At 28.4% G+C, this 25830-nt stretch overlaps 1 protein-coding gene across 1 annotated transcript; it reads right to left on the bottom strand.

The window, feature by feature from the left end:
• Window positions 1-23489, bottom strand: LOC117170837 (homeobox protein rough-like). The gene is made up of 3 exons (XM_033357881.1): window positions 23018-23489; window positions 9226-9460; window positions 1-232 (listed from the first exon to the last, which is right to left on the bottom strand). The coding sequence occupies exons 1-3, from the start codon at window positions 23487-23489 to the stop codon at window positions 1-3; spliced, it is 939 nt and encodes a 312-aa protein (XP_033213772.1).
• Between the last annotated feature and the right edge of the window lie 2341 nt (window positions 23490-25830).

The following is a 25830-nucleotide window of genomic DNA, read 5'->3' as shown; positions in this document are numbered from 1 at the left end:
TTAATTCAGTAACTGAGTAGGAGTAATTGCGTTGCGTGGATTTTCAGATGTTTCACTACCACTACTACTGAGGTGAGAATATTTTGCCAAAGGTAAGTTAGTTGCAAAATTCATCGGAATACAGGTGTGATTTGTGATGTTTCCAGAAGTATCTTTGAATAAACAAAGTCTACAAAAACTTCCAATTCCATGAATAGGTAAATTGACCAAGCCGCTGGACATTGCGTAATTTCTGAAATCAGAAAACAGAGATTTTTATTTTTTAAATAACAAAATTTGATTAATTATCGTATAATAATAATAATATTAATTATCTATAATATAATTATTTTAGATTGTTGATAGTCTCATAAAGTTAAATATAATTATTTAATATTATCTAAAATTATTTCAATTCCAATTATATAATTTTTTTTAATTCGAAGTTTATTCGCCAAATAATTTCCTAATAGACAATGATCAACTTTTAGAGGCTTCGTAATAATATTAATTAATCAGTCCTTACAATTCTAGAACCATAATCTCCTAAATGAAGGATCGCGTGACTTCTTTTGTATTTAATCTGAAGGGCCAATTGCTCCCACAAATGAGAAATATCTTCTTTTATATTAGGTCCGTATAAGCCAGTAGAAACGAAATATTATCTCAAAAAAAAAGAAGGCAGCAAGATTAATAACTGAATCTGGTTTTATTCTCAAACCAGTAAAAGATTAAATATTCTTTTACTGCATATTTTGAAAAATTTTATTTTTTGTTAACTAATAAACCGTCGCGTAGTTAAGAAAGTATAGCGTTTCAAATAAAATTTGGCACTACTTTCAAATGTGCCCCTTTAGAGAAACATTTTTTCCAAAAGCTAAATATTTTTTCAGATAATTTAAAAATTTGGATTCAAACCAATGAATACAAAAGGTCTATTTTTATCCTTGAATTTGACCAAAATGGTGTACAAAAACGTGATGAAAACGTAATCCGCTTTGTGTAAAAAAAATCCTTGAAAACCCCGGGAATTTTGATTTCAATGTCTGGATTTTTCATTCAATTGTAATAAAATTAATATTAAGTGTTTTGATACATTTTTAGTATTTATATGATATTGTAAATATAAATATTTTTAAATCAAAGAGAAGCAGATTTACCTTTTGAATTTAATATATCAAAACTAATCAAAAATCTGTTATATAGAAACTGTAATTATGATTTAGAAGAGATTTATGTAATTCTGAATTTGAAAAGGAAATATGCAAAAAGAATTATTATATTTCTAACTTTGAACACGAGATTTTTTAAATGAATAATAATTTTGAGGTGGTTGAGGTAATTTATCAAAAAAATTATAATTCTCAATTAAACTTTGATTTAAAACAGAAGTATAATGAATTATATTTCTGACTTGGAACAGTAATTTTTCGAGAAAAGGGATAATTTTTAGTTAAAAAAGGAAATTGTCCGAAGAATTTAAATGTAATTCTGAATTGGATCAGCGAATTAACAAAAACATATATAATTCAGATCAAGAACATCGAATTTCCCAAAAGAATTATAATTCTAGAAGCACAAAATTTCGAGAAGAATTATAATTCTGACTTGGAACAGGGAATTAAAAAAAATTTTATTTGTAAGAGGAAATTTTCCAAAAGAATTAGCATTCTGACTTGGAAGAGGAATTTTCTTAACGAATTTTGAATCTTATTTGGAACAGGGCATTTTCTCATAAAATTACAATTCTGGCTTAGAAGAAGAAATTTTCGAGAAGAATTATTCAGATCTGAAACGAGGAATTTTCCAAAAGTATTATAATTATGCTTTGGAACAGAGAATTTCCCGAAAGAGTAATGAGGAAATAATTAGGAAGTAATTAAAATAATTCGAAATTTTATTACAATTCTGGTTTGAAAGAGGAAATTTTCGAAAAGAACTTGGAACAGTGTAGTTTTCAAAAGAATTATAATTGTGACTGAGTAGTACAGTAAATTTTACAAAAAAATTATATCTGAATTAAAAAAAAAAAAGAAGAATAATGAAGTATATTCCTGTTTTAGAAAATTGATTTTTGAGAAAAATGATAATTTTAAGTTGGAGCAGGAAATTTCCTAAAGTAATTATATAAAATTCAGAATTGGATCAAAAAATTTTCGAAAAAAGTTATTAAGATCTGCAACAAGGAATTTTCCAAAAGAGTTGTAATTCTGACTGGGCTAGAATTTTAATTCTAACTTGGTTGAGAAAAATTTTCGAGAAGAATGGTAATTCTGATTATGAGAATAATAATTTTAACTTTGTTCCATGAATTTTCCAAAAGAATTATACCTGGATTTAAAAAAAAAGTATAATGAGATCTATTTCTGACTTGGTACAATGAATTTTTGTGAAAAATTTCAACTTTTTGTGGAGCAGGAAGTTTGACAAAGTTTGGAACATATTTTAATATTTTATATGTAATTCTAAACTGGATCGGTGCATTTTTAAAGCAAAATTATAATTAAGATCTGAAACTAAAAAATTTCCAAAATAAATATAATTCTAGTTAGGAAGAGTTATTTCTCGGAAAGAATTATAATTCTGACTTATAACAGAATACCTTAAAAGGATTTAAAACAGGGAATTTGTCAAGAGAATGTATACCTGGACTTTAAAAAGAAGTATAATGAAGTATATTTTGGGCTTGAGACTGTAAATTTTTGAGAAAAATTATTATTTTATTTTGGGAAAGGAAATCAATGAATTAAATATATATATATATATATATATAATTCATGTCTAAAACAAGGAATTTTTCAAAAGAATTAAATCTGGATCGAAAATAGAAATATAATGAAGTTATATATAATGTGTGTGTGTGTGTGTGATAAGGGTGTCCCAAAAATTTAAATTTCGATTTTTTGTGATACCCCCCCTCCATTTTGTTCGTTTTCCGGAAAAAGAAATTCCGTATATTTTTTTCAACGTAAACCCATGTCCCCGAGATTTTGAAATTAACATAGGGTTTTAAATGGAAAAAGCATGATTTAAAAGAAAAATGGCTTTTAATTTTGACATGCCCAAACCCCTTTAATTGTGCCCGGAAAATGCCCCAAAAACTGCAAAATAGCAGTTTTTTTATAAAATTCATGCTAAAGACGGTATTTAAAAAAAATTCAACATGATTTATTTTTATTCGATAATTGACGAGTTTTAAAGTATATTCTGAATAACTTTAAATTGTTTAAATAATTATTATTTGTTTAAAAAAAAATTTTCCCCCTGTAAATCGTGAAAAGTCTGAAGTCTGAAGTTAATGACACAATTGAAGGAATTTAAGAGTAATATTTTTTTCTACAGAATATTGATCAATTTTTTAAATCATTTTAATTTATATATATATACATCATATAAAAAGAGTGTTGGAACAGTCCATTTTTGAGAAAAATTATAATGTTTTTTAGAAAAGGAAATTTCCCGAAGCAATTATATTTTATTCTGAATTAGATCAGTAAATTTAAAAAGAAAATTATAATTCAGATCTGAGACAAGGAATTTTTCAAAATAATTATAATTCTACCGGGAAAGAGGAAATTTTCGAGAAAAATTCTGAATTCCAACAGTGAATGTTTCGTAAAGGATTATAATTTTCACTTGGATCAGGAAATTTTCGAAAAGAATTAGGATCCTGATTTGGAATACGGAATTTTCCATAAGAATTATACCTGTATTTAAAAAAAGAAGTATAATGAAGTGTATTTCTGACTTTGAACAGTGAATTTTGAGAAATATAATTTTTAAACATGTATTTAAAGATATTTCCCAAAACAATCATTTGTTATTCTGATTTGGACCAGTGAATTAAAAAATATGTATAATTCAGATGTAAAACATGGATATTTCCAATATAATGATAGCTCGGACTTAGAACATTACATTTTCCAAAAAAATTACAATTCAATTTGGAACGAAGAACTTTTGTAAAAGAGTAATATTTCTGATTTGGAACAGTGAATTTTCCAAAAGAATAAAAATTTTCACTTGAAAGGGGGAATTTTCAAAAAGAAGTATGAGTCTGATTTGGAACAGTGAATTAAAAAAAAAACATAATTCATATTTGAGACAAGGCATTTTCCAAAAGAATTATAATTCTCGCCTGGAAGAGGAAATTTTCGAGGAGAATTATAATTCTGACTTAGAATAGTGAATTTGGAACGTGTAATTTTCGAAAAGAATTAGGATTCTGATATGGAACAGGGAATTTTCCAAAGGAATTATACCTGCATTTGAAAAAGAATGATAATGAAGTGTATTTCTGACTGAACAGTCAATTTTTGGGAACTATAATTTTTTTAAATATGCCTAAAGAAGAATTACAATTCTGACTTGATATTTTAAGTATTTTTCAAAGGAATTCAAATTCTAAGTAAAACCATGGAAATTTCAAAAAGATAATTACCAAACCAAAAAATAAAAAATGAAAATAAATGGGAATTTAAAATCATCCGTCAAGTTACTAGTAGCCCCTGATAGTGGAATAAAAGAATTTTTATAAGAAAAAAATGGGTAGAATTTTGTTGATGGAGCATTATGAATGAATAATGGACAATAATAATTGTATTAGTATATCAGAAATTGTAAACAGATCAGAGTAAGTGGGACCAAATGGATCTGAGAATTAAGAGTAAGGTGTGCCAACTGCGAACTGACGAGTGTGGTAAATGTAACAACAATAGGGGTAGCCTCATCATCACCCCCTCAACTCAAAGCATATGTTGCTTCACGCAGCAGCCCAAGGACCCTTCAGTGCCCCAAATGCCCCCTGCTAAATCATTATCTTGTCATCCTTGATGTATCGCTCACGCTCCTTTCAAACTCATTCTCTCTTTATTATCTAAACCTTTAGAAACAACCCTCTTTTCCAGGCAATCGCTCCGACTAAGTGTTCTAATTCAAACAACATCTTATTTTTACAAAACAAAAAATGAATCTTTCGAGCCCAAGATTTATTCAAAATAAGATTAGATTTTTACTTTTCAATATTCTTCTTACGTTTATTTATAATTATATTTCGTTTTAAATTCCTGTTTGTTTGAGTTGCTTCTTTTAAATAATTTACGTAAATTATTATTAAATTGATAATGTATATAAAATACTTTGGGATAATTTTAATTCTTCAAAAATGAGAAATAGAATGAAATTATTAATTGATAACTAATATTCTTGAAATAAAGAAAAAACCTTTGACCTTTTTGACTTCTAATATTAGTTTCAGCGGGCTCAATAAAAATAATGAAATTTCTCAAATTTATTATAATTACAATTTATTTTTAAATTTTAAGCATGATTGGAGTCTTTAATCTTTTTGGTTTATTAAATAAAGAAAGTATGAATTATTTTTAATCTTTATATAAAAAATAGATGTGTCATGAAAATCTTGAAAGCATTGTTGTCGTTTTTCCTCAATGCGGATTAGTTAATTTAAAAACTCGAGGGAAAGAATATTACCAAATTCACACACATTAATAATTCATTTTCGAACAATAAAAAGGGAATTTTTAAGAAAATAGTTAAATTTTCTACAAAACTGACGAATCTTTGATAAAGAAAATTAATTGTCAACAAAAAGTGTAATAGTTGATATTTTCAACGAAGAATATTTTAATTTTTAATTTTTTTAAACTGTTAAATTAAACCAAAAAATACAAATTTTCAACAAAAGTGTTGAATTTTCAACCAAGAAAGATTTTTCAATCAATAAAGAAAAAAATCTCATTCAAAATATTGAGTCTTTAAGTCATAAATACGAATTTTTGAAAAGAAAGTCGAATTTACAACCTAAAAATATGTATTTTCTACGAAAGTAATTGAGTTTTCGACTGAAAAAGGACGAGTCTTCAACAAAAAAGTGAATTTTCAACTGAAATAGATCACATTTTAATCAAATATTTGAATTTCCAACGCACAATATGAATTTCATACCATAAAACGAAAAGTTGTCAACGAAATACTTAACTTTTAAACCAAACAGATGAACTTTTAACTAAAAAGATTAGACGTTCCTAAAAAAAGATTGATACCAAAAATGGAATAGTTAGATTCTTAGTTAAAAAATTAATTTTCATTAAAAAACAAAAAAAATTTCAACCGAAAAGGTAAATTTTCTACCGAAAAAAAAAACAAATTTCCAACAAAAAGTAGAATGGTTTAATTTTAAGTTAGAGAAATAAGTTTTTAATCAAATAGAATATATTTGCAGCGAAATAGTTAAATTTTCAACTAAGCAGATGACTTTTGAACCCAGAAGATTAAATGTCTACCCATAAAAAAATCGACGAAAAATAGAAGTTACATTTTTTGTCCAAAAAATTTTTTTTTATTAAAAAAAATGTCAACCAAAGAAATGAAATTTCAACCAAAAAGATCAATATTCTACCATAAAAGGACAAATTTTTGATCAAGTAGATACATTTTCAACTAAAGCAGATCAATTTTCAACCAAAAATAGAGTTTCAAAACTATTCAAAATTACACCTATTTCAAAAAATAGTTTTAAATTTTAAGAGCTTAAACTATAAACTTTCAAAATTAAACAGGTTGGTGAATTTTAAATTGTATACGTTTACAAAATAGAATTAGATTTTTTTAAACACACACAAAATAATAAATTCATTCAAGCACGTGTGCGAACCACAACCTTAAGGAAGAGAGCATGTCGCTATACGCTGATAATACTGTCAGAGGCTCAGTGTGAGTGTAAGAGCGAAGGATGGAGAGAAAGAGAGGGAGAAAACGAGCGACAGAGAGAGTGGCGAAAGGAATAGAAGTGGAAGAAGCGAAGGAGAGGTAGAAGGGGAGAGGGATTGAAAGAGTCAGTCAGTGGGAGAAGAGAGGGAGAGAAGAGGATGCGTTACCTTCGAAGCGTCAGCCTCCAAGCGTCAGCCAGTTTTGCGAGTTCAAACCGTTCCATAAGAAGTTCACTTCAATCAAATTAAAATTAAAATGGTATGAAAGCCAATGTAACGATATTTAATATTTATTGTAATTTATCATTATTATGCATATCTTATAGTACTTGAAATTTAAGCGCGTATTTTAATTTCATAATTAGGCAATCTAAATCAGAAATATGTAATATGCGGTTTATAATCCTTTTCTAGAACCCGAAAAAGTAATAATTATTAATTGTTATAAATATTGAATTAATGTTACATTGATACAGAATACTGATATAAGATATTCATGAAGGATTTGATTTCTCACAAAAGAATACGATAAGACTTGTATTTTTTTGAGGTAGGGACACTAGTCAATAGAAAATAGTATGTAATCCAGTTTAAGGCTATTTAGCGACACATCACACCCCACTTGTCGAGTTTCATCCAATCACAGTCAACCCCTCAGGCATTATTGGGTATTTTTCGGCCTATCGAGCAATCATTCGAGTGCTTCGACTCATTGCTCGATAAACCGTAGATAAAAGTGGGATAAACGCATTCCACTTGTACTCGAGGATTTATATTTGTTCGCTACTGGCAGACAGGTGTACTTCAATCACTAATACACTGCGATATTCCCACGAGAATCTATCAATTTTCACTACTCTGAAAAACTAAAAACATGTTTTTTTTCTTATTGTTTAATTTTTTAATTCGGATTGAATATTTAAGTCACATTTTTTTTACTTTATTAGCCGTATTTATTTCAGAGGCGGTGGAGCCGAAGGGGAACTGTCGATGCACCTCCCCCCTATCGAATAGGGAGGGGCAAATAATCCCCCCTCTCTGAAATCGAATGATTAAATTCATCGGATCGTTTCCGTTTTTTTTTTAATCCACCTGAGATCTTTGTGAAATCTTTTAATTATGTCCGAAATCTTTGCGAAATATTTGAAATCTATATTTGGAAATATCTGAGAAATACTTGATATTTGTGAAATTATTGAAATCTTTGTGCACTATTTGAAATATATCCGAAATCCTTGTAAAATGATTTAAGTATATGTGATATCTCTGAAGTCTGTCCGAAATCTTCGTAAAATATTTCAAATCTGTTTGAAATCATTATGTTCTTGCTGAATTACTTGGAAATATTTGTGAAATATTTTTGAAATATTTGATAATATTTGTGAAATTATTGAAATGTTTGTAAAGTCAAAATTTTGGAGAAATCTTTGGGAAATTATTAAAACCTTTGAACAATCTTTGAAATCTTTACGAAATTTTTGAAATCTTTGTGAAATCATTAAAATTTGAAATATTTTCGAAATATATATTTATTATTTATTAATCACTACTTATTGTTGATTCAATAATGATTATTTATTTAAAAAATTTTAATAGTATAATATTATACTATATACCATTTGTGCCATTTAATTTTATAAGTATATTATATAAGTTATCCTTTTGGAAAATTTACTTTTCTACGTCAAAATTATCATTCTTCTACAAAATTTCCTCTACCAAGCGAGAATTATAATTCTTTTGAAAAATTCTTTGCCTCAGATATGAATTATATAAGAAATTTTGTAATCCACTATTCCAAATCATTCTCACACTTCTCTTCGAAATTTCATGTTCCATGTTTAAATAATTGTAATTCTTTTCGAAAATTCCCTGGTTCCAAAGTAGAACCATAATTCTTCTCGAAAATTACCCGATCAAAGTGACTATTGTAATTTTTTTGGGTAAATTCCATGTTCCAAATTAGAATTATTAATCTTTTCGAAAATATTCCGTTCCAAGTGAAAATTATAATTATAGTGGAAAAATCACTTTTTCAAGTCAGAATCATAATTACTTTCGAAAATTCTTCGTTCCAATTGAAAATTCTTATTCTGTGGGAAGTCACTGTTGCTAGTCAGAATTATATCTAATTCATCTAAACAATTTCCCGCTCCAAGTAAATATTGTAATTCTATTGAAAAATTCAATGTTCCAAGTCAAAATTATAATTCTTCTCGAAAATTTCCTCATTCAAGTTGGAATTATAAATTTTAAATTTGTGATTAACATATAAAAATTAAATTGCAAAAAGCGTAATAATGAAATAATTCTTCTTTTCATGATTGAACAAACTGCGAGAGTAATAAAATACCAAAACGCTTTTAAACTAAAATAAAAAAACAATAAAATGAAAAATCTCGATCACTGAATTAATTTTTTTTTTATTTTCCGGATTGTCCCGCTGAACGAAATTCCTGTCCTATTCCCGGTCATCCCGATTTCCGATAATAAAAATAGTTAAAAAAAAAGGGTTTACCGGTATTGTTGATCAAGGTGTGCCTTTTCTATCCTTTTATCTTTGGCTCTTCGGTTCTGAAACCATATTTTAATTTGGGTTTCAGTAAGTCTCAAAGATGCTGCGAGTTCAAATCGACGACCCCGCGAGATATATTCTCCTCGTCGATATTCAACCTCGAGATGTAACGTTTGTTCTCCACTGAATGTCGTTCTTTGTCTTCTGGGTCTTCCCTCTTTTCTCCTTCTTCTTGCGACTGTAAATATACAAAATTTGACTGAAAAATTAATCATTTATACGCAAAAAAAATATGGCCAAAATTCTCTAAAAAGCAGGGAAAATAGGGCAATTTTTTCACGAAAATAGGGGGGGGGGGGGGGACAAAAACGAATTTTCAACAAAGGTCGAATATTCAAATTCAAAATAATTAAATTCAACTATTTAAAAGTTAAATTAAATAGTCGAATCTTCAACCCAAAATTTTTAACTACATAGTAGAATTATCGACCGACTAAGGTGAATTATCAACCAAATAGTGAATTTAAAAAATTTATCAACGAAACAATTGGATTTACAACTAAATCGATGAACTTTAAAGCAAAATGACGTAATTTCAACAAAATATATAAATTTGTAACTAAATAGTTGAATTTTGAACTTAAAAAAGATGATTATCGTCGCATTTTTAAACAAGAAAGAAAGACAAAAGTAACTGTTGCATTTTTAACTAAGCAGTTAAATTTTCAAACCAAGAAGACGAACGATATACAAAATTTTTAACACAATAATCAAATTTTAAACAAAATAATTAAACATTCAACCTAAGAGATGAATTTTGAATTGAATTCAAAAGACAAATATTCAATGAAAAAGTTGAATTTTCAACCAAGAAAGACTTTTTAAGTCAAGAGAGAAAAAAAAATTCAACCCATTTGTTAAAATTTCAAGACTACAAGGCGATTTTTCTATCAAATAGTTGAATTTTCAATCCGCAAATATAAATTTTCATTAGAAAAGTCCATTGTTAAGCAAAAATTTGCATTGTCTACCAAAATAGTTCAATTTTAAACCTAAAAAGGCGAATATTCTAAAAAACAATTTAATTATTAAGAAATTAGGTAAATTTTTTAAATAATATAATTTTTAATTGAATAATTAAATTTCCAACATAAATGGCAAATCTTTAACAATAACAAAAAATCGGAAATTCTAACACAGAAGTTCAATTTTCACCCAAAAAAATTGAATTTTCAATTGAAAAGGATCCATTTTCAACAAAATAATTAAACATTCAACCTAAGAGATGAATTTTGAATTGAATTCAAAAGACAAATATTCAATGAAAAAGTTGAATTTTCAACCAAGAAAGACTTTTTAAGTCAAGAGGGAAAAAAAAAATTCAACCCATTTGTTAAAATTTCAAGACTACAAGGCGATTTTTTTATCAAATAGTTGAATTTTCAATCCGCAAATATAAATTTTCATTAGAAAAGTCTATTGTTAAGCAAAAATTTGCATTGTCTACCAAAATAGTTCAATTTTAAACCTAAAAAGGCGAATATTCTACAAAACAATTTAATTATTAAGAAATTAGTTAAATTTTTTAAATAATATAATCTTTAATTGAATAATTAAATTTCCAACATAAATGGCAAATCTTTAACAATAACAAAAAATCGGAAATTTTAACACAGAAGTTCAATTTTCACCCAAAAAAATTGAATTTTCAATTGAAAAGGATCCATTTTCAACAAAATAATTAAACATTCAACCTAAGAGATGAATTTTCAACAAAAAAAAAATTGTTGGTATTTAAAACAAAAAATTTTTTAATCAAAAAAATCACTTTTATTTTACGAGCAGCCGAATTTTTCACTAAAAAAAAAGAAATATTAAAAAATCTTAATAATAAAGTAAATACTTTTGTAGGAAAATCATAGAATTTTCAATAAAACAGTAGAATTTTTAACCCAAAAATATAAATTTTAAAAACAGGTTAATGGACAACCAAATAGTTCAGTTTTACACTAGAAACAATTGATTTTCAACTAAAAATAAAACATTTTAATTTGAAATTTAAAATATTCATTAAAAAAATATTTTTAATTTAAGTAGTTCAATTTTCAATCAAAGAGTTGGATCTTCAACTAATAAAATTGATTTTGAACCAAATAGTTTGACTTTCAACCAAGACGTTGAATTTCCAATCAAGAAGATTAATTTTGCTACCAAAATTACGAACTTACAACAAAATACATATATTTTAAACCAAATTGTTGAATTTTCAACTAAAAACGATCAATTTTCTACGAATAATGGAAGAGTTAAATTTTCAGTTTAAAAAAACTAATTTTCGACTAAAACAATTTCAACAAAATAGTTAAACTTTATACTCTGATAAAGTAGTTTAACTTTAAACTAATCATTTCAATTTACATTCAAGAAGATTAAGTTTCTATCAAAAATACGAATTTATAACCAAATATAAATTTTGCAACCAAATTCTTGAATTTTCAACTAGACAATAAATTTTCAACAAAAACTGGAAGAGCTAAACTTTCATTTGGAAAAATTAATTTTCAACAAAAAAAAGAACAAATTTTCAACAAAATAGTTCAACCTGTAATCAAATTGTAAAATTTTTAACAACAAAAAATGAATTCCGAAACAAAAATATAGTATAGTATACTTTTCAATAAAAAATAATTAACTTTCAACGCAAAATATTTTGTTTGTCTTATTGGGTTCTTCTATTAATTCAGTTTGCATTTCATCTGTATTTACAGGCTTTACTTGTAAAATAAAATCACTAATTTTTATTTTTACGAGAATTTTAATAAATTTTTATTTATAAATATTTTTTCCAAGTGCTGCTTATCACATTCTGCGATAACCTTGAATTATTTATTTATTTACTTATACCTGATAAAATAAAAAAATAATATATATATATAAGCTGTTTAACAGCATAGATTAATGACGGTTTTCGTTACTATGGTACCTTCCAAAGTTTCCGGTATTTTTCACACGAATGAAAATTAACACCTGGACATAAAAGAGATATAGAAAGTCACACCTCATAATATTGGGGCGTCTATTATGTTATAATTCAAATTCTAGACCGAGCAGAAGTTCCAATTATTTCTTCTAATTCAAAAAAGATAATTGTGAGAAATGAAATATTATTGTAAGGGAAATTATTATTAATTATTAACAATATATTCTGTTTATGATGTATGCCCATTTATATCCTTATTCCAGATTTTGGATTTAATTTCATAATATATAGATTATAGATATTATGATTATAAACGACGAAAATTGATTCATGAACTCTATCTATAAGCTTCAAAAGAGGGAAAGTGTCCTGTTACACCAGGACAGATTGTGCGAAGCCTCAAGCATCCTGTTTCCGGCATATCATTTAACCGGCACCCTCTCCTAATTATCATGTTGCACGCGTTTACATCGACATTTATAGAATCACGTAAAGTACTCAGATTGATGTCTTATTGGTGAATAATTAATAATTAAGAACCTGATTATAGATTCCGTAATATAGAAATTTACACTGCCGGTGAATATTGTGAGTCCACTTACAAAAATCGGATTAAAAATAGGCTTGTTTTTAAAAATAACTGCAAAAAATTAAGTTAGAACTTTTTTATTAAATATTTAGAAAGATTATTTAAATTCGCTTCGATTTAGCCTTACTTGAAGTATTTTTGATAAATGAAGGCCGAGATACCTCAATTATCATAAAAAGTGTGAGAGCGTGACAAGAAGAAAAGCGGTCGGTCCCTTCGATAGAATTCAATTTTAAAATCACTTCAACTCTTAAAAATTCGCTACAATTACACTTGGAGACGATTGATTGTTTTAACTCTTTGAGTTGTTTTGTATTTATTTGGATTATTTTTTATTTACTTGAATTCTTATAAAACACTTCTATTCGTTTCAACTGAACTTAAAAACAATTGATTTTTGAAATGCTCGGGTTCCTTTGAATTTTTTTAAATTCTTTTGAATTTCTTTGCATTCTTTTGAATTTCTTTGAAATATTTTCTTCAATTCTTTTTAAATTCGCTCTTCAATTAAACTTCAAATAAATTGATTTTTTTAACTTTTAGGATTTTTTTGAGTTTACATAAATAATTTTGAATTTCATTGAATTCTTTTGAGTTTCCTTTAATTCTGTTGACTTTAGTTCAATTCTTTTGAATTGCCTGGAATAATTTTGAATTTTTTTCCATTGCACTTAACATGGAGATTAATACTTTGAAAGATCCTACTCCCATTAACGTATCACGTATTTTGGGAATTACCCATTTAATTCTTTCGAATTTCTTTGAATTCTTTTAAATTTTCTTAAATTCTTATAAATTCGCTTCAATTCCACTGAGAGAAAATTGATTTTTTTCATTCTTGGGATTATTTTGAATTTTTTGAACTCTTCTAAATTCACTTCAATTCCACTTAAAACAATTTATTATTTTAACCCTTTAGATTCTTTTGCATTTTCTTGAATTTTCTTGAATGATTTTGAATTTCTTTCAATTCTTTTGAATTTCTTTAAATGTATCTAAATTCGTTTTAATTTCAACTGGAAGACAATTAGTTTTTGAATTTGCTTGAATTATTTTAACTTTCCTTGAGTTCTTCTAAATTCACTTTAATTTCACTTCAAATGAATTGATTTTCTTTAATTCGTTGGATTCTTATGAATTTCTTTGAATTATTTGGAATGTTCTTAAATGATTTGAAATTTCCTTGAATGCTTTTGGATTTAATTGAATTCTCCTAAATTCACTTGCATTTCACTTAGAGACAATTGTTTTTTTTTAATTCTTCGGATTCTTTTGAATTTCATTGAATTCTTCTAAACTCACTCTAATTCCACTTGAAAATCGTCGATTTTTTTAACTCTTTGGATTCTTTTCAATTTTCTTGAAATAATTGGAATTTTCCTGAATTCTTCTATATTAGTTTTAATTCAACTTAAAAAATGAACTTATTTTTTTCTAATTCTTTGGATTTTTTTGAAGTTGCTTGAATTATTTTGAATTTCTTTGAGTAATTCAATTTTTTTTTAATTCTATTGAATTTCTTTTAATTCTCCTGAATTTTCATAAATTGTTTTAAATTTTATTACATTATTTTGAACTTCCTTCAATTTTTATGAATTTTCTTGAATTCTTCTAAATTTGATTTCATTCTCCTTGGTGACAATCAATTGTTTTAATTATCTAAAATTACTTGAATTATTTTGAATATCCTTGGGGGAGGATTTACAAAATACGTGATACATTTTTCGATCATTGTAAGCCCTCCCCCCGTGAACCTATAACGTATTTTGTGAATGACTCTTTGAATTATTTTGAGTTTTCTTAAATTCGTCCGAATTCCTTTCAATTTCACTTGAATTCAGTTGAATTGTCTTGAATACTTTTTAATTCTTCGAATCCCTAAGTTCACGTGTACCTGAAAAATTGCTAGTTGCCGATCTGGTAACCCCCTCGGAAACAATAAAATTTGTGACAGAACTCAAATTAAAACTAAAAACGATTTAAAAAAAAAAGGTATGCGGTATTTTTGAATGGACATGATCACTGTTCGTCTCAGCATCGATGTCGTTGCCAGGACAGCGGCTTGGCGAAGAGGAGGATCGAGTTGACGTAGGATGGTGAAATACGGGGGTGTGTACTTCACATTGAGATGCGGCCAACTGCGTTCCATAATCTCATCACAATATCGCTGCGAGGTGGCGAGGCGAGGATAAGTCCTTGTCAGTGTGTATAACATCCATGTCGATTGTTGTAATAACGAATATAGTTATGGCGGATATACTCTATCTCAGTTGCATCCAGCCGCGCGGGTTATCAGAATTAAGCTGCGTGAACAATGCCTATAAATTTTCACGACAACCATATTCCACACAGAGAAATGTTCACATAATCGCATCTTATTTGCATCATAGCTTTATTTGCCTCCCCTCCCCTCTTTCACCATTGAAACATTGTTTCAAAATTAGTACATTTTTATTAGTAGCATTATTCTCATCTCTTGACGAAATCAAAAACAATTTACCATTGATTTTTACTCGATATTATAAGTGTTATACAATTTTAGGGGTTCGGTTTAAACGCCCCTTTACAAAATAACTTATAGAACCACAGTCGAATCTGGATTTATAGTGTCGGCTTTCCAGTTTTCTCTCTCTCTCTCTCTGTTTTGTTACGGCTGAGTGAACACCGCACAACCCCGCAGCTCCTCTCATCATCTCCGCTGCGCAGCGCCAATTCTCGGAAACACTAAATCCAGGGTCACTAAATCCATATTCGACTGTATATAAAAGATATAAGAATATATAAGAATCTAAATGGAATTACCGCCAATCACTGATGTGTTTTCTATAAGCTCCTGATGGAAATTTTACTTCGTTTTTGAAAATTCATGCACTGACCCTCGTAGACTTCCGGATATATGTGGCTCTATTTGGAATTACCAACAACCACTAAGGTGATTTCTAAATGCTTCTGTTTGTATCTTTATTTCGTGTGTAAAAATGCCTCATTGATTTTTATAGACTTTCGAATCTATATGACTCTATATGGAATTACCAACAGCCACTGAGGTGATTTCTATATGCTTCTGTTGTTACCTTATTTATTTCGTTTTGGGGAATACCTGATTGATTTTCATGGACTTTCTGTTCTATATGGCTCTATATAGAATTACGAACAGTCACTGTGGTGGTTTTTATATGCTTCTGTTGGTACCTTTCTTTCGTTTCGGAAAATGCCTCCTTGATCCTTATTGACTTCCGGGCTCTATAGAATTACCAACAGCAACTTATGTGATTTGTATATGCTTCTGTTTGTATCCTTATTTTGTGTAATTGGTAAATGCATAATTGATTCTAAAATACTTTTAGGTCTCGATGGCTCAATTTGGAATTACCACCAGCCGCTGAGGTATTTCCCATAAGCTGCTGTTGCTGGCATCTTTATTTCATTTTTGGAAATGCCTCATTGATCCTAGAAGACTTTCGGGACTATATATGGCTCTGTATGGAATTAGCAACAGTCACTGAAATGATTCCTATATGCATATAGGTTTATATCTTTATTTTTGTGTTGGTAAGTTCCTCATTGATTCTTATAGAATTGCGAGTCTATATGGATCTACATGGAATTACCAAAAGTCACATAGGTGATTTCTATTTGTTTCTTTCTGTATATTTATTTCGTTTTGGAGAATATCTTCGTGATTTTCATAGACTTACGGATCCTTTATATGGAATTAAGAACAGTAGGAACTTTTGCTTGATTTAAAATAAATCCCTATAGAAATCACTTAAAGTTTGTTTTTTAGGTCCATATTTATAGAATTAGTCTTAGGAAGATCCATATACAGAGCCATGTAGAGGATAGGTACTTGGCGTCGTCATAAAAATTCCATTTAAAAATCCATATAGAAACCACTTCAAATTCTGTTTGTAATTCCATACAGGGTAGATCTTGGGAGTATCCACATAGATACACGTAAAATGTAGATGTTCAGATACTAAGTGTGTCAACAGAAAAATCCTGTATGGAGATCCACATGAATACTTACAGCAAAAAAAAATGCTTTTGAGAATCCATTTAGAAATCATCTCAAATCCTAATTGGATATCCACATACAATAGATCACTGGGACATCCGTCTAGATACTTATAGAATTTCTAGGTGTCAAAAATTCCCTAAGCGTCACTACCAATAAAAAAATCAGGCCCAAGTAGATTTTTATAAAAATTCTATATGAATCTATAAGACATTTAATGGAGGGGTACGCTGAGAAAAATGTATGTTTAACTGTAGGTAGTAATAATAATAATAGGATATCTTTTTGAGATAACGTATTAGGCGTAAACATGTTTTTATGTTAAACCAAAACTCTCCAGATGTTAGACTGAAATATCCAAGATATTAAAGTCATTGTTCGTGTGCAGGAAGACGATATCAGCCACTTGATGAAGCTTATAGTCAATTTCGTAGAAAATGCTGACGACGTCTATTGGTCACTTCAACCTATATGGGAATCCACATGGATTCCCATATAGGTTTTTATCCCCTTTCGTGTCTCAATTTGCCCATGCGATTTTATATAGAAATCCATGTAGAATAATCCTCTATGAGTTCTCGTGTGGGGGTCTCCATATGGGTTCCTATATGTCCTATCCCAGATGTGGATTTTCAGACTTATAATTGTTACAGTATTTCTTGAAATCGAGCTTGAAATTTCCAATAAAGAGTCCTAATAAGAATACAATCATGTCATGATGAATATTTTTACTCAATATATCAATACTATGTCAATTGTTTTCACCATAAACGAAATTTCAAAAGATTTGAAAGGTTTTCAGTGATTTTGAAATGATTTAATGACATTAGAAAGAAAAAGAAAAGGAAACACTTAGTACAATTTCAGTGAGAATTTCAATTTTTCAAGGAATTTTACCAAATTCTTACAGAATTAAAAAAATTTGCAAAGATCTTAAAGTGTTTTAAGGTATTTTAAAGGATTTAAAGAGATTTCGATGATTTTATGGGACGTCAAAGAATCTAAAGAGGTTTCAAAAGATGTAAAATTATGCCCATGGATTTTAGAGGATTTAAAGAGATTTCAAAGGATTTTCGAATATGATGAAGGATTTTTAGGTATTTCGAGCAATTTTCATGATTTTTTGAAATTGTTAACGGATTTAAAGATATTGAGAAAGATTCCCACGAATTTGAAAGGATTTTAAGTGTTTTTTGGCATTATGAAGATTTCAAGTGATTTCAAGGATTTCAAAAGATTTCACGGAATTTCAACGAATTATAAGGGATACCCATAGTTTTTAAAGGATATCAAGAGATTTCCTTTTTTAAAGGACTTTATTTTTAAAAAATTATAAATTTTAATCATTATAATATTAAAAAAAAATAATAATCATTATAAAGTATTTCAAGGGATTTCATAAGAATTTTAAAGATTTCAAGGGATCTCGTAATATTTTTAAATATTTTACAATATTCCAAGGATTTTTACTTTTTTAAAGAGATTTTAAGAGATTTGGGTAATTATAGTGGCTTTTAAAAGATTTTAAGGATTTAAAGGATTTGAAGGGACTCAGGAACATACCCATATATTTTAAAGGGCCATGAAGGATTTTCATGGGATTTTGACGATTTCAATGGATTTCAAAACATTTCACAGAATTTCAAACAATCTCCGAATATTATAAAATATTTTAAGTGATTTCGAGTAATTGGAGTAGAATTTAAAATATTTTAATGGATTTATAGAGGTTCATAAATATTCCCACAATTTTTGAAGAACTTCAAGGGATTTTAACAGATCTTGAGAGAGATTAAAAGGGATTTATAGAGATTCAGAAAGATTGCCATTGATTTTAAGGAATTTCAAGATAGTCAGAAACATTCTCAAGGATTTTTAAGGATTATAAGGAATTTTTATGGGATTTTCATGATTTAAAGCAACTTTAAAGATTTAAAAACACTTCGCGGACTCTTGATAAATGTTTAAGAATTTCCAACGCTTTTAAAGGATTTTAAGAGATTTTCAAGATTCCAAGAATTACAAAAAATTTGGCGGAATCTTAACGAACTTAAAGTGATTTCCACAGTTTGTAATGGATATCAAGGGATTTTAACGCATTTTAAGAGATTTAAAGAGATTTACATAGATTCGGAAGGATTGCCATGGACTTTAAAGATTTTAATGACTTTTAAAGAGATTTCAAAAATTTGAAAGGATCTTGTTAAACAGATTTTAAAGGGATTTCAAAATGCTCAGAAAGATTTCCGCGGATTTTAAAGGACTATAAGGTAATTTACATAGGATTTTTAAATTTTCAAGCGATTTCAAATAATTCAAAATATTTCAAGAAATTTTGAGGAATTTTAAAGGATTTTCACTAGTTTTTAAGGATATCAAGGGATTACCAGGGAGATCAACTTTTTAAAAGGGTGTTCAAATGTACGAATGGAATTCGAAGAATTTTGAAAAATGTTCACATAATTTAAACAATTTTAAGGGATCAAACATTTTAAGGTATTTGGAGTAATGTCAACGACTTTTAAAAGATTTAAAGGGATTTAAATAGTTTGAGAAAGATTTCTACGGATATTAAAGATTACAATGACTTTTAAGAAGTTTTAAATATTTCAAGTGGTCTCGTAATGTTTCGAAATATTTAAAAGAATTTAAGAGATTTTGAGAGATTTCGAGTAATTTTAGGGACTTTAAAAAGAATTTAAGGGACTTCAACCTTCTTTTCCAAGAAATTTTAAGAAAGGATTTGTAAAATTTTTCTACCCCCCCCCCACCTTATTTCATTAATGGACACTATCCTTAATCGTAAATTCACGAAATAATGATAAAAAATAGACAAATAAGTTACTTCACGAAAAAATTTATTTGGATAAAATTACATTAGAGGGGGGGGGGGGTACAATACAATTTTTTTTGTGATTTATGAACAGTCCCTATATATCTAAACTCTAAAGTATCAAAAATATCTGTTCGAAAGGATTTAGGACTGTAAAAGAAAACGTAAATAGTCCAGTTTTATATACACATATAGCTGTATCTATTCAGAAAAGTATAGATTTTTATATATAATATTAGGATTTGATAAGCAGATCGTGATATCAAAGTCCGGACTTCCCTATACTGGACACAGGATCTTCTAAAGCTTTTTAGTACTTATACGAGTTTTCAAGATCTAAAGAAAACTGTCCACATTCAATAAAACTGTTAGTGGCATTTTCGTTGTTTGATTAGTTAAATCTGTTAAATACGCGACTTTTAGTGAAATTAGAAACTAAGTTGTTTTATCCAATCCTACAAAATTGGTCACGCCCAGAATGAAAAAACCGATTGGAAAATTTCAATCCGCCTGAAGCTTTAGTGAATCCACAATCTTAATTATTGGTAATTTCCGATAGCGACCGATTCAATCCGAAGAATAAAAGAATAAAAATTAAAAATACAAAAAGGGACCAAAATTATTATCGGTATCATATTGAATTCAGTATGAAAAGAATTTTCACGAAAATAGTTCATTTTTCCTGCAAGGAAATATATTTTCGAAAGTATTTTAACTTTAAGCCAAGTATAGTTGAAGTTTCAATAAAAAATATGAATTATGAACCAAGAAGATTAATTTTCTACTAAAAAAACGATGCTTCGTTAAAAAGTTAAACAGTTAAATTTTCTGTTAAAAAGATTAATTTAAAAAAAGCCAATATTCAATAAAGTAGTTTATGCTTCAGCAAAAGAGATGAATCTTCACCCACAAAAATAAATTTGTATTGAAGTACTTCAACTTTAAACTTAGGATGACAACTTTTCAACAGAATAAGTGAATTTTCAAGAAATAAAGTGTTGAGAGTCGAAGAATTTTTTGGAAGAATGAAGAAAAGTTTGGATTGACGATTTATAATTTTAGTAGAAAACTCTTCTCTTTGGGTAAGAATTTAACTGTTTTGTAGAAATTTCGTTTTCTTATATTATTTTTTAAATTAAAATTTAATTATTTAATTTTTGGTTGAAACATGAACTTTTTAGTAAAAAAAATTAAATAGTCGGTTAGAAATTTATGTATTCATTTAAAAATTCGTCTTTTTGGTAGAAAATTAAAAAATATTTGGTTTAAAATTGAGGTATTTTGTTGAAAATTTGTTTTTTTATTAACAATTTTTTTAGTCAAATATTTAACTACTTGACTGATAATTCTTTATTTTGTTAAAAACTCGTCCTTTTTTTCGAGCAAATTGATCCTTTCAGTTGAAGATTCAACTAATAAGTAGAAAATTAAATATTATTTTGAAAATTCACCTTTTATGGTGAAATTTTTGTTTTAATGCAAACGTTTGATTCAAAATTAATCTGTTTTACTTGAGGAATCAATTCAAGTATTTTGTTGAAAATTCGTCGTTTTTAATTAAATTCATTTTTTTTCGATATAAAATGAAATATTTTTCGGTTGAATGATCAAATTATCACATTTTTTGTTGAAAATTCTTCTTTTCAGGCTGAAAATCTAACTTCTTCATTGTAAATTGAAGAATTTTTTGAATGAATTAAGAATTTTTTTGTTGAAGATTGATAATTGTAGATAAAAACTCATCTTTTTGGTTGAAAATCCATTTTTACATTCTCATCATTTATGATTGAGAAAGTATTAGATTTGTCGGAAATTTGACACCACAGTTTTTCAACGGATCTCCACGTTTCGAGCCCACCTCAATCCGAAAATGAGGTTTTTACGATGGCATCTGTCTGTCTGTCCGTCCGGTCGTCCGGCCGTCCGTAAACACGATAACTCTCGAACAAATGAACGGATCAAATTCATCTTTGGCACACTTCTTTAAGGTCCTAAAAGAAAGGACGAGTTCGTTAACTAGCCATTTTTTATGAAAATTCAAAAAGTGAGCGCATTTTGAAAATTTTTGAGACCACTTTTTTCTGAATTTGAAAATTCTGTGTATGGATATTTATAGTATTAAAAAGAACAAACAATTTATACTTATGACTTTTTTCAATAAAAAGAAAATTCTCAGAGATATAGCGTTTTCAAAATTTTTTAAATCAACCGTCAATCAAAATTTTAAGCCAAAAAACGCACGATATGAAAAAAAGTCAAGAGAAGAAAAACAAATGTCTTTGTTCTTAAAAATTCAATTATTTGTTCAAATATTCAACTGTTTTGTAGAAAATTCTTTTTTTTTATTGCACATTAATTATTCAAATGACAAATTAACTATTCCATTTTTTGTTATAAATATGGACCTTCTTTGGTTTAAAATGTCAATTATTTGGATGAAAATTTATGTGATTTGTTAAAAATTCATATTTTTAGTAAAGTATTAAACTATTGTTCAAAATGCAGGTGTTTGGTTGAGAATTCGTTTTTTTAGCAGAAAAATAATTTCATTGATTTAACTTCGATCTTTTTAATTGCAAAATTCAACTATTGTTTTGTAGAAAACTCGTATTTTTGACATGAAAATATTTGGATTTTTAATTTCTTTTTTTCTTGCTTTATTCATTGAAAGTTCTTTTTTGGTTAAAAACTAAACTATTTTGTGAAATTTCGTGTGTTTGGTTTAAAAATTTATCTATTTCGGTAGAATTCCGTAGAATCTGTTTTGGTTGAGGATTTACCTATTTTGTTAAAAATTCTTCTTTTTCGTATCAATTCAACTGTTTGTGATTTAGAATAAAAATCCTTTCTTTGTTAGTATATCAACTACTATACGCTTTAGTTGAAAATTCAATTACTTGTTAATAATTCAACTAACAGTTCAAAAGTTGAACTGGTTTCTTAATTCATCTGAATAAATAAGACTTTGCCAAACCCCCTCCATCAATCACCAAATCGTCTTACGTTATTTTCGGATGACTCCTAAAAATAATTCAGGATAAAAATTATTCGGCAAAAATTAAGTAAGATAGGGGTGAAGGGAGATCAAAACTCACGGACCATAACAAAGGGGGGGGGGGGGTTCAAAATTTCACTGAAAGCTGTAAGGGAAACCTCCCTACGGATAATAATTAATTAAAAATGCTAATGTATGTAAAGTAGTTAATTTAATTGATATATAAGACACTACATGAGTTAATAAATTTAAATTAATGTCTTGCTTTTATTTGTGCTTCTAATTGATGATTATCCACTGTAGCTTGAATTATCCACTGTAGGGAGGTATCCCCTACGTAATTTCTGAACGACCCCTAAATCTGAACAAAAATCACTTACGGAAAGCAGAAAATCCATGAAGATGATGATCAGATTGTCCGTGAAGTGGTAGCCCATGAAGATGTTGCTGTATCGAGTGCTGATGAGCCAGGTGGGTAAGATTCATGGAATGGGATGAACCCCCAGGGAACAATCCATGAGGCAAAAAAGGTAGGCCCAGAGGTGGTAGACTTGGGCCTTTTTCGGGTCTTCTCTCGTCTTCTTCGGGCCTCTTCGACCAGGTGACTTCCGGTTCACGGATCCGTATATCCGGTCTCTCATCCGATAGTCTTCGCTCAATCTCTGTCACTTCCTCATCACAGGGTTCGACTCGATCATGCGAATTTTCCACCTTGGGTGATTTCACATCTGAAGACTTGAAATCTTTCTTATCCTCCTTACTTGTTTCCAGGTGTCCATAAATTCGCGCAAAAAATTTTCTAGGTGAAGAAGGTCTTCCCGGAGGTACTAGGACTTTTGTCCTTGATGACATTTGGATTTTTGTTTACCAATTTTTAGATAAATATTTTTATTAATTTAGTAATTTGATTCTCTCTTTAATAAATGGCTGCATTATTATTTAAAACCACGTTCATTACTGCAGCTTAATTTATTATTGCATTAAAAAAAAAGAAAAAAAACGAAACACAACACTCACAAAAAAACACTGATTCACTTTTTTTCTAAATTATTTAGGAGTTTGGGTAAGGTTGTAAAAAGTTGTTCAGACACTATTTTGATCAACTTTTTGGTACCGGTATGGCCTTACAATTTCAGTTAATTTTTATAGTCATTAAACAAGATTTTTATTGAAAAAAAAGACTTTTTGAGAGATGGTTTGCACCCTCGATAGGATTTCGATGAGAGGTGCCACGCGTCTGTATCACCCTGAAACTACCGACCATTCCCTCACCTCGTTGTTAGAGTAAGAAATATCGGGGGTGGGGATTCCAGTTTGCACGTGCACCCCTCTCTTTAATTTTCTGATACCACTGCATTCTTATAATCGCTCGACAATTAAGATGTCATTTTTATATACCTCCACCTTTTGTGGCATCTATTTTTTTTTATGAATTGTTGTATGTAACAATAGTTTTCCAGACATATAAAAGAAATATTATATAAATAAACATTATCTGAAATGTTTCTATAAAAGAAGGAATTATCCCTCATAGAACAGAATATTCCGGGATGTTTAATCAAATGAAATCATGAATAATAAATAAAAAAGTTACTTTTGAAATAAATAATTGAAATTTCTAGCAAAATGGTTAAACTTTTAACAAAATATTATATTATAAGATTATATTTTGTAATATTTTATTTTTTATATTTATTTATATTTCATTTTTATTCTTTATATTATATAATATTATATTATAACAAAATTCTTATAATCGTTCGACAATTAAGGTGTAATTTTTATATTCCTCCACCTTCTGGAATGGAAGCTTCTAATGTGTCCCCTAAGGGTTTACAATTTTTCTTGCACTTTTTTCTCTATTCCTTTACACACCCCCCACACACTTACTTGGTGGTGGAAGGGGGACCTACAGTTTAAGGTGGGTTCCGAACCACCAAGAGCAACAGCTTCAAGTACTTAGAGAAAACCTTTTTCTCTAGAGGTACAGGTCCCACGACTTTCCGGAGATCCCCTTGCTAGGCTATTGTTCACCGCTTGGCCGGCCGAGACTGTTCCAGAGTGCGAGGCGGGAATCGAACCCGCAAGCCGAAGGAATGGATTCAAAGCCTACGTTTTAGCCCCCACGATCATCGTCCCACTCCTCCACCTTCTGATGTATCCATTTTTTGATGAATTGTTGTATGCAACAATATTTTTCCAGAAATTAAAAAATATATTATATAAATAAACAATATCTGAAATGTTTCTAAAAACAAGAAAGCGTCTCTCATACAGAACATGATATTAATATTCAACAAAAAAGTTAATTTTGAGCCAATTAGTTCAGGTACTCCTGGTACACCTACCAGCAGCGCAGCGTCAATTCTCGGGCTATTGAAGAGTTTCACTGTAATTCACTTTCAATCAAGTTGTTAAATTTTCAACCATAAAAGACTAGTCAAAAAATGGCTTAACCCTCTACAGAAACTCCTTTAACCAGACGTTAATTTTCAAACTGAAAATATGATTTTTCAACCAAATTTTTTGTCTTTTTCAACTAACTAGTTGAACCTTCACCAAAATGGATGAATTTTTAACAAAATACCTGAATTCTCAACCAAATTAGATTAATTTTATACTAAAAGTGCAACAACAAAATAGATAATTTTTTAGCAAAAGAGATGAATTTTGAAACGAAAAAGCCGAATTTTAAGCCAAGAAAGAAACAAGTTCCACAAACTTGTTCAATTTCCAAGCAAGCAGTTAAGTTTCAAATAAAAAAATTTAATTTAAAAATAAAAAAAAAATAGTTGAACCCTCTGTAGAAATTTTTGTTGCCAAGATAGATAAATTTTCAAACCAAAAACAAAATCTTCTCAACAAAATAATTGAATTTTGCAAAACAAAAATATGAATTTTCTACGAAAAATTGTCGATATTTTTTAACCACCTAGTTGAACTTTCTACCAAAATAGTTGGTTAAAAAATAACGACAATTTTTCGTTGAAACTTCATATTTTTAGTTTGAAACTTCAATTTTTTGTGCTATTATTTTAACCAAACTTGTTGGTTAAAAAATAACGACAATTTTTCGTTGAAAATTCATATTTTTAGTTTGAAAATTCAAGTCTTTTAGTGCTATTATTTCAACCAAAATAGACTTAAAATTAAATTAAAATAATTCGACAAAGAAAGACGAATTTTCAACAAA

This window comes from Belonocnema kinseyi, chromosome 4 (assembly GCF_010883055.1).
Source record: "Belonocnema kinseyi isolate 2016_QV_RU_SX_M_011 chromosome 4, B_treatae_v1, whole genome shotgun sequence".
Classification (NCBI taxonomy): Eukaryota; Metazoa; Arthropoda; class Insecta; order Hymenoptera; family Cynipidae; genus Belonocnema; species Belonocnema kinseyi.
This window is presented reverse-complemented; position numbering and strand designations above follow the sequence as displayed.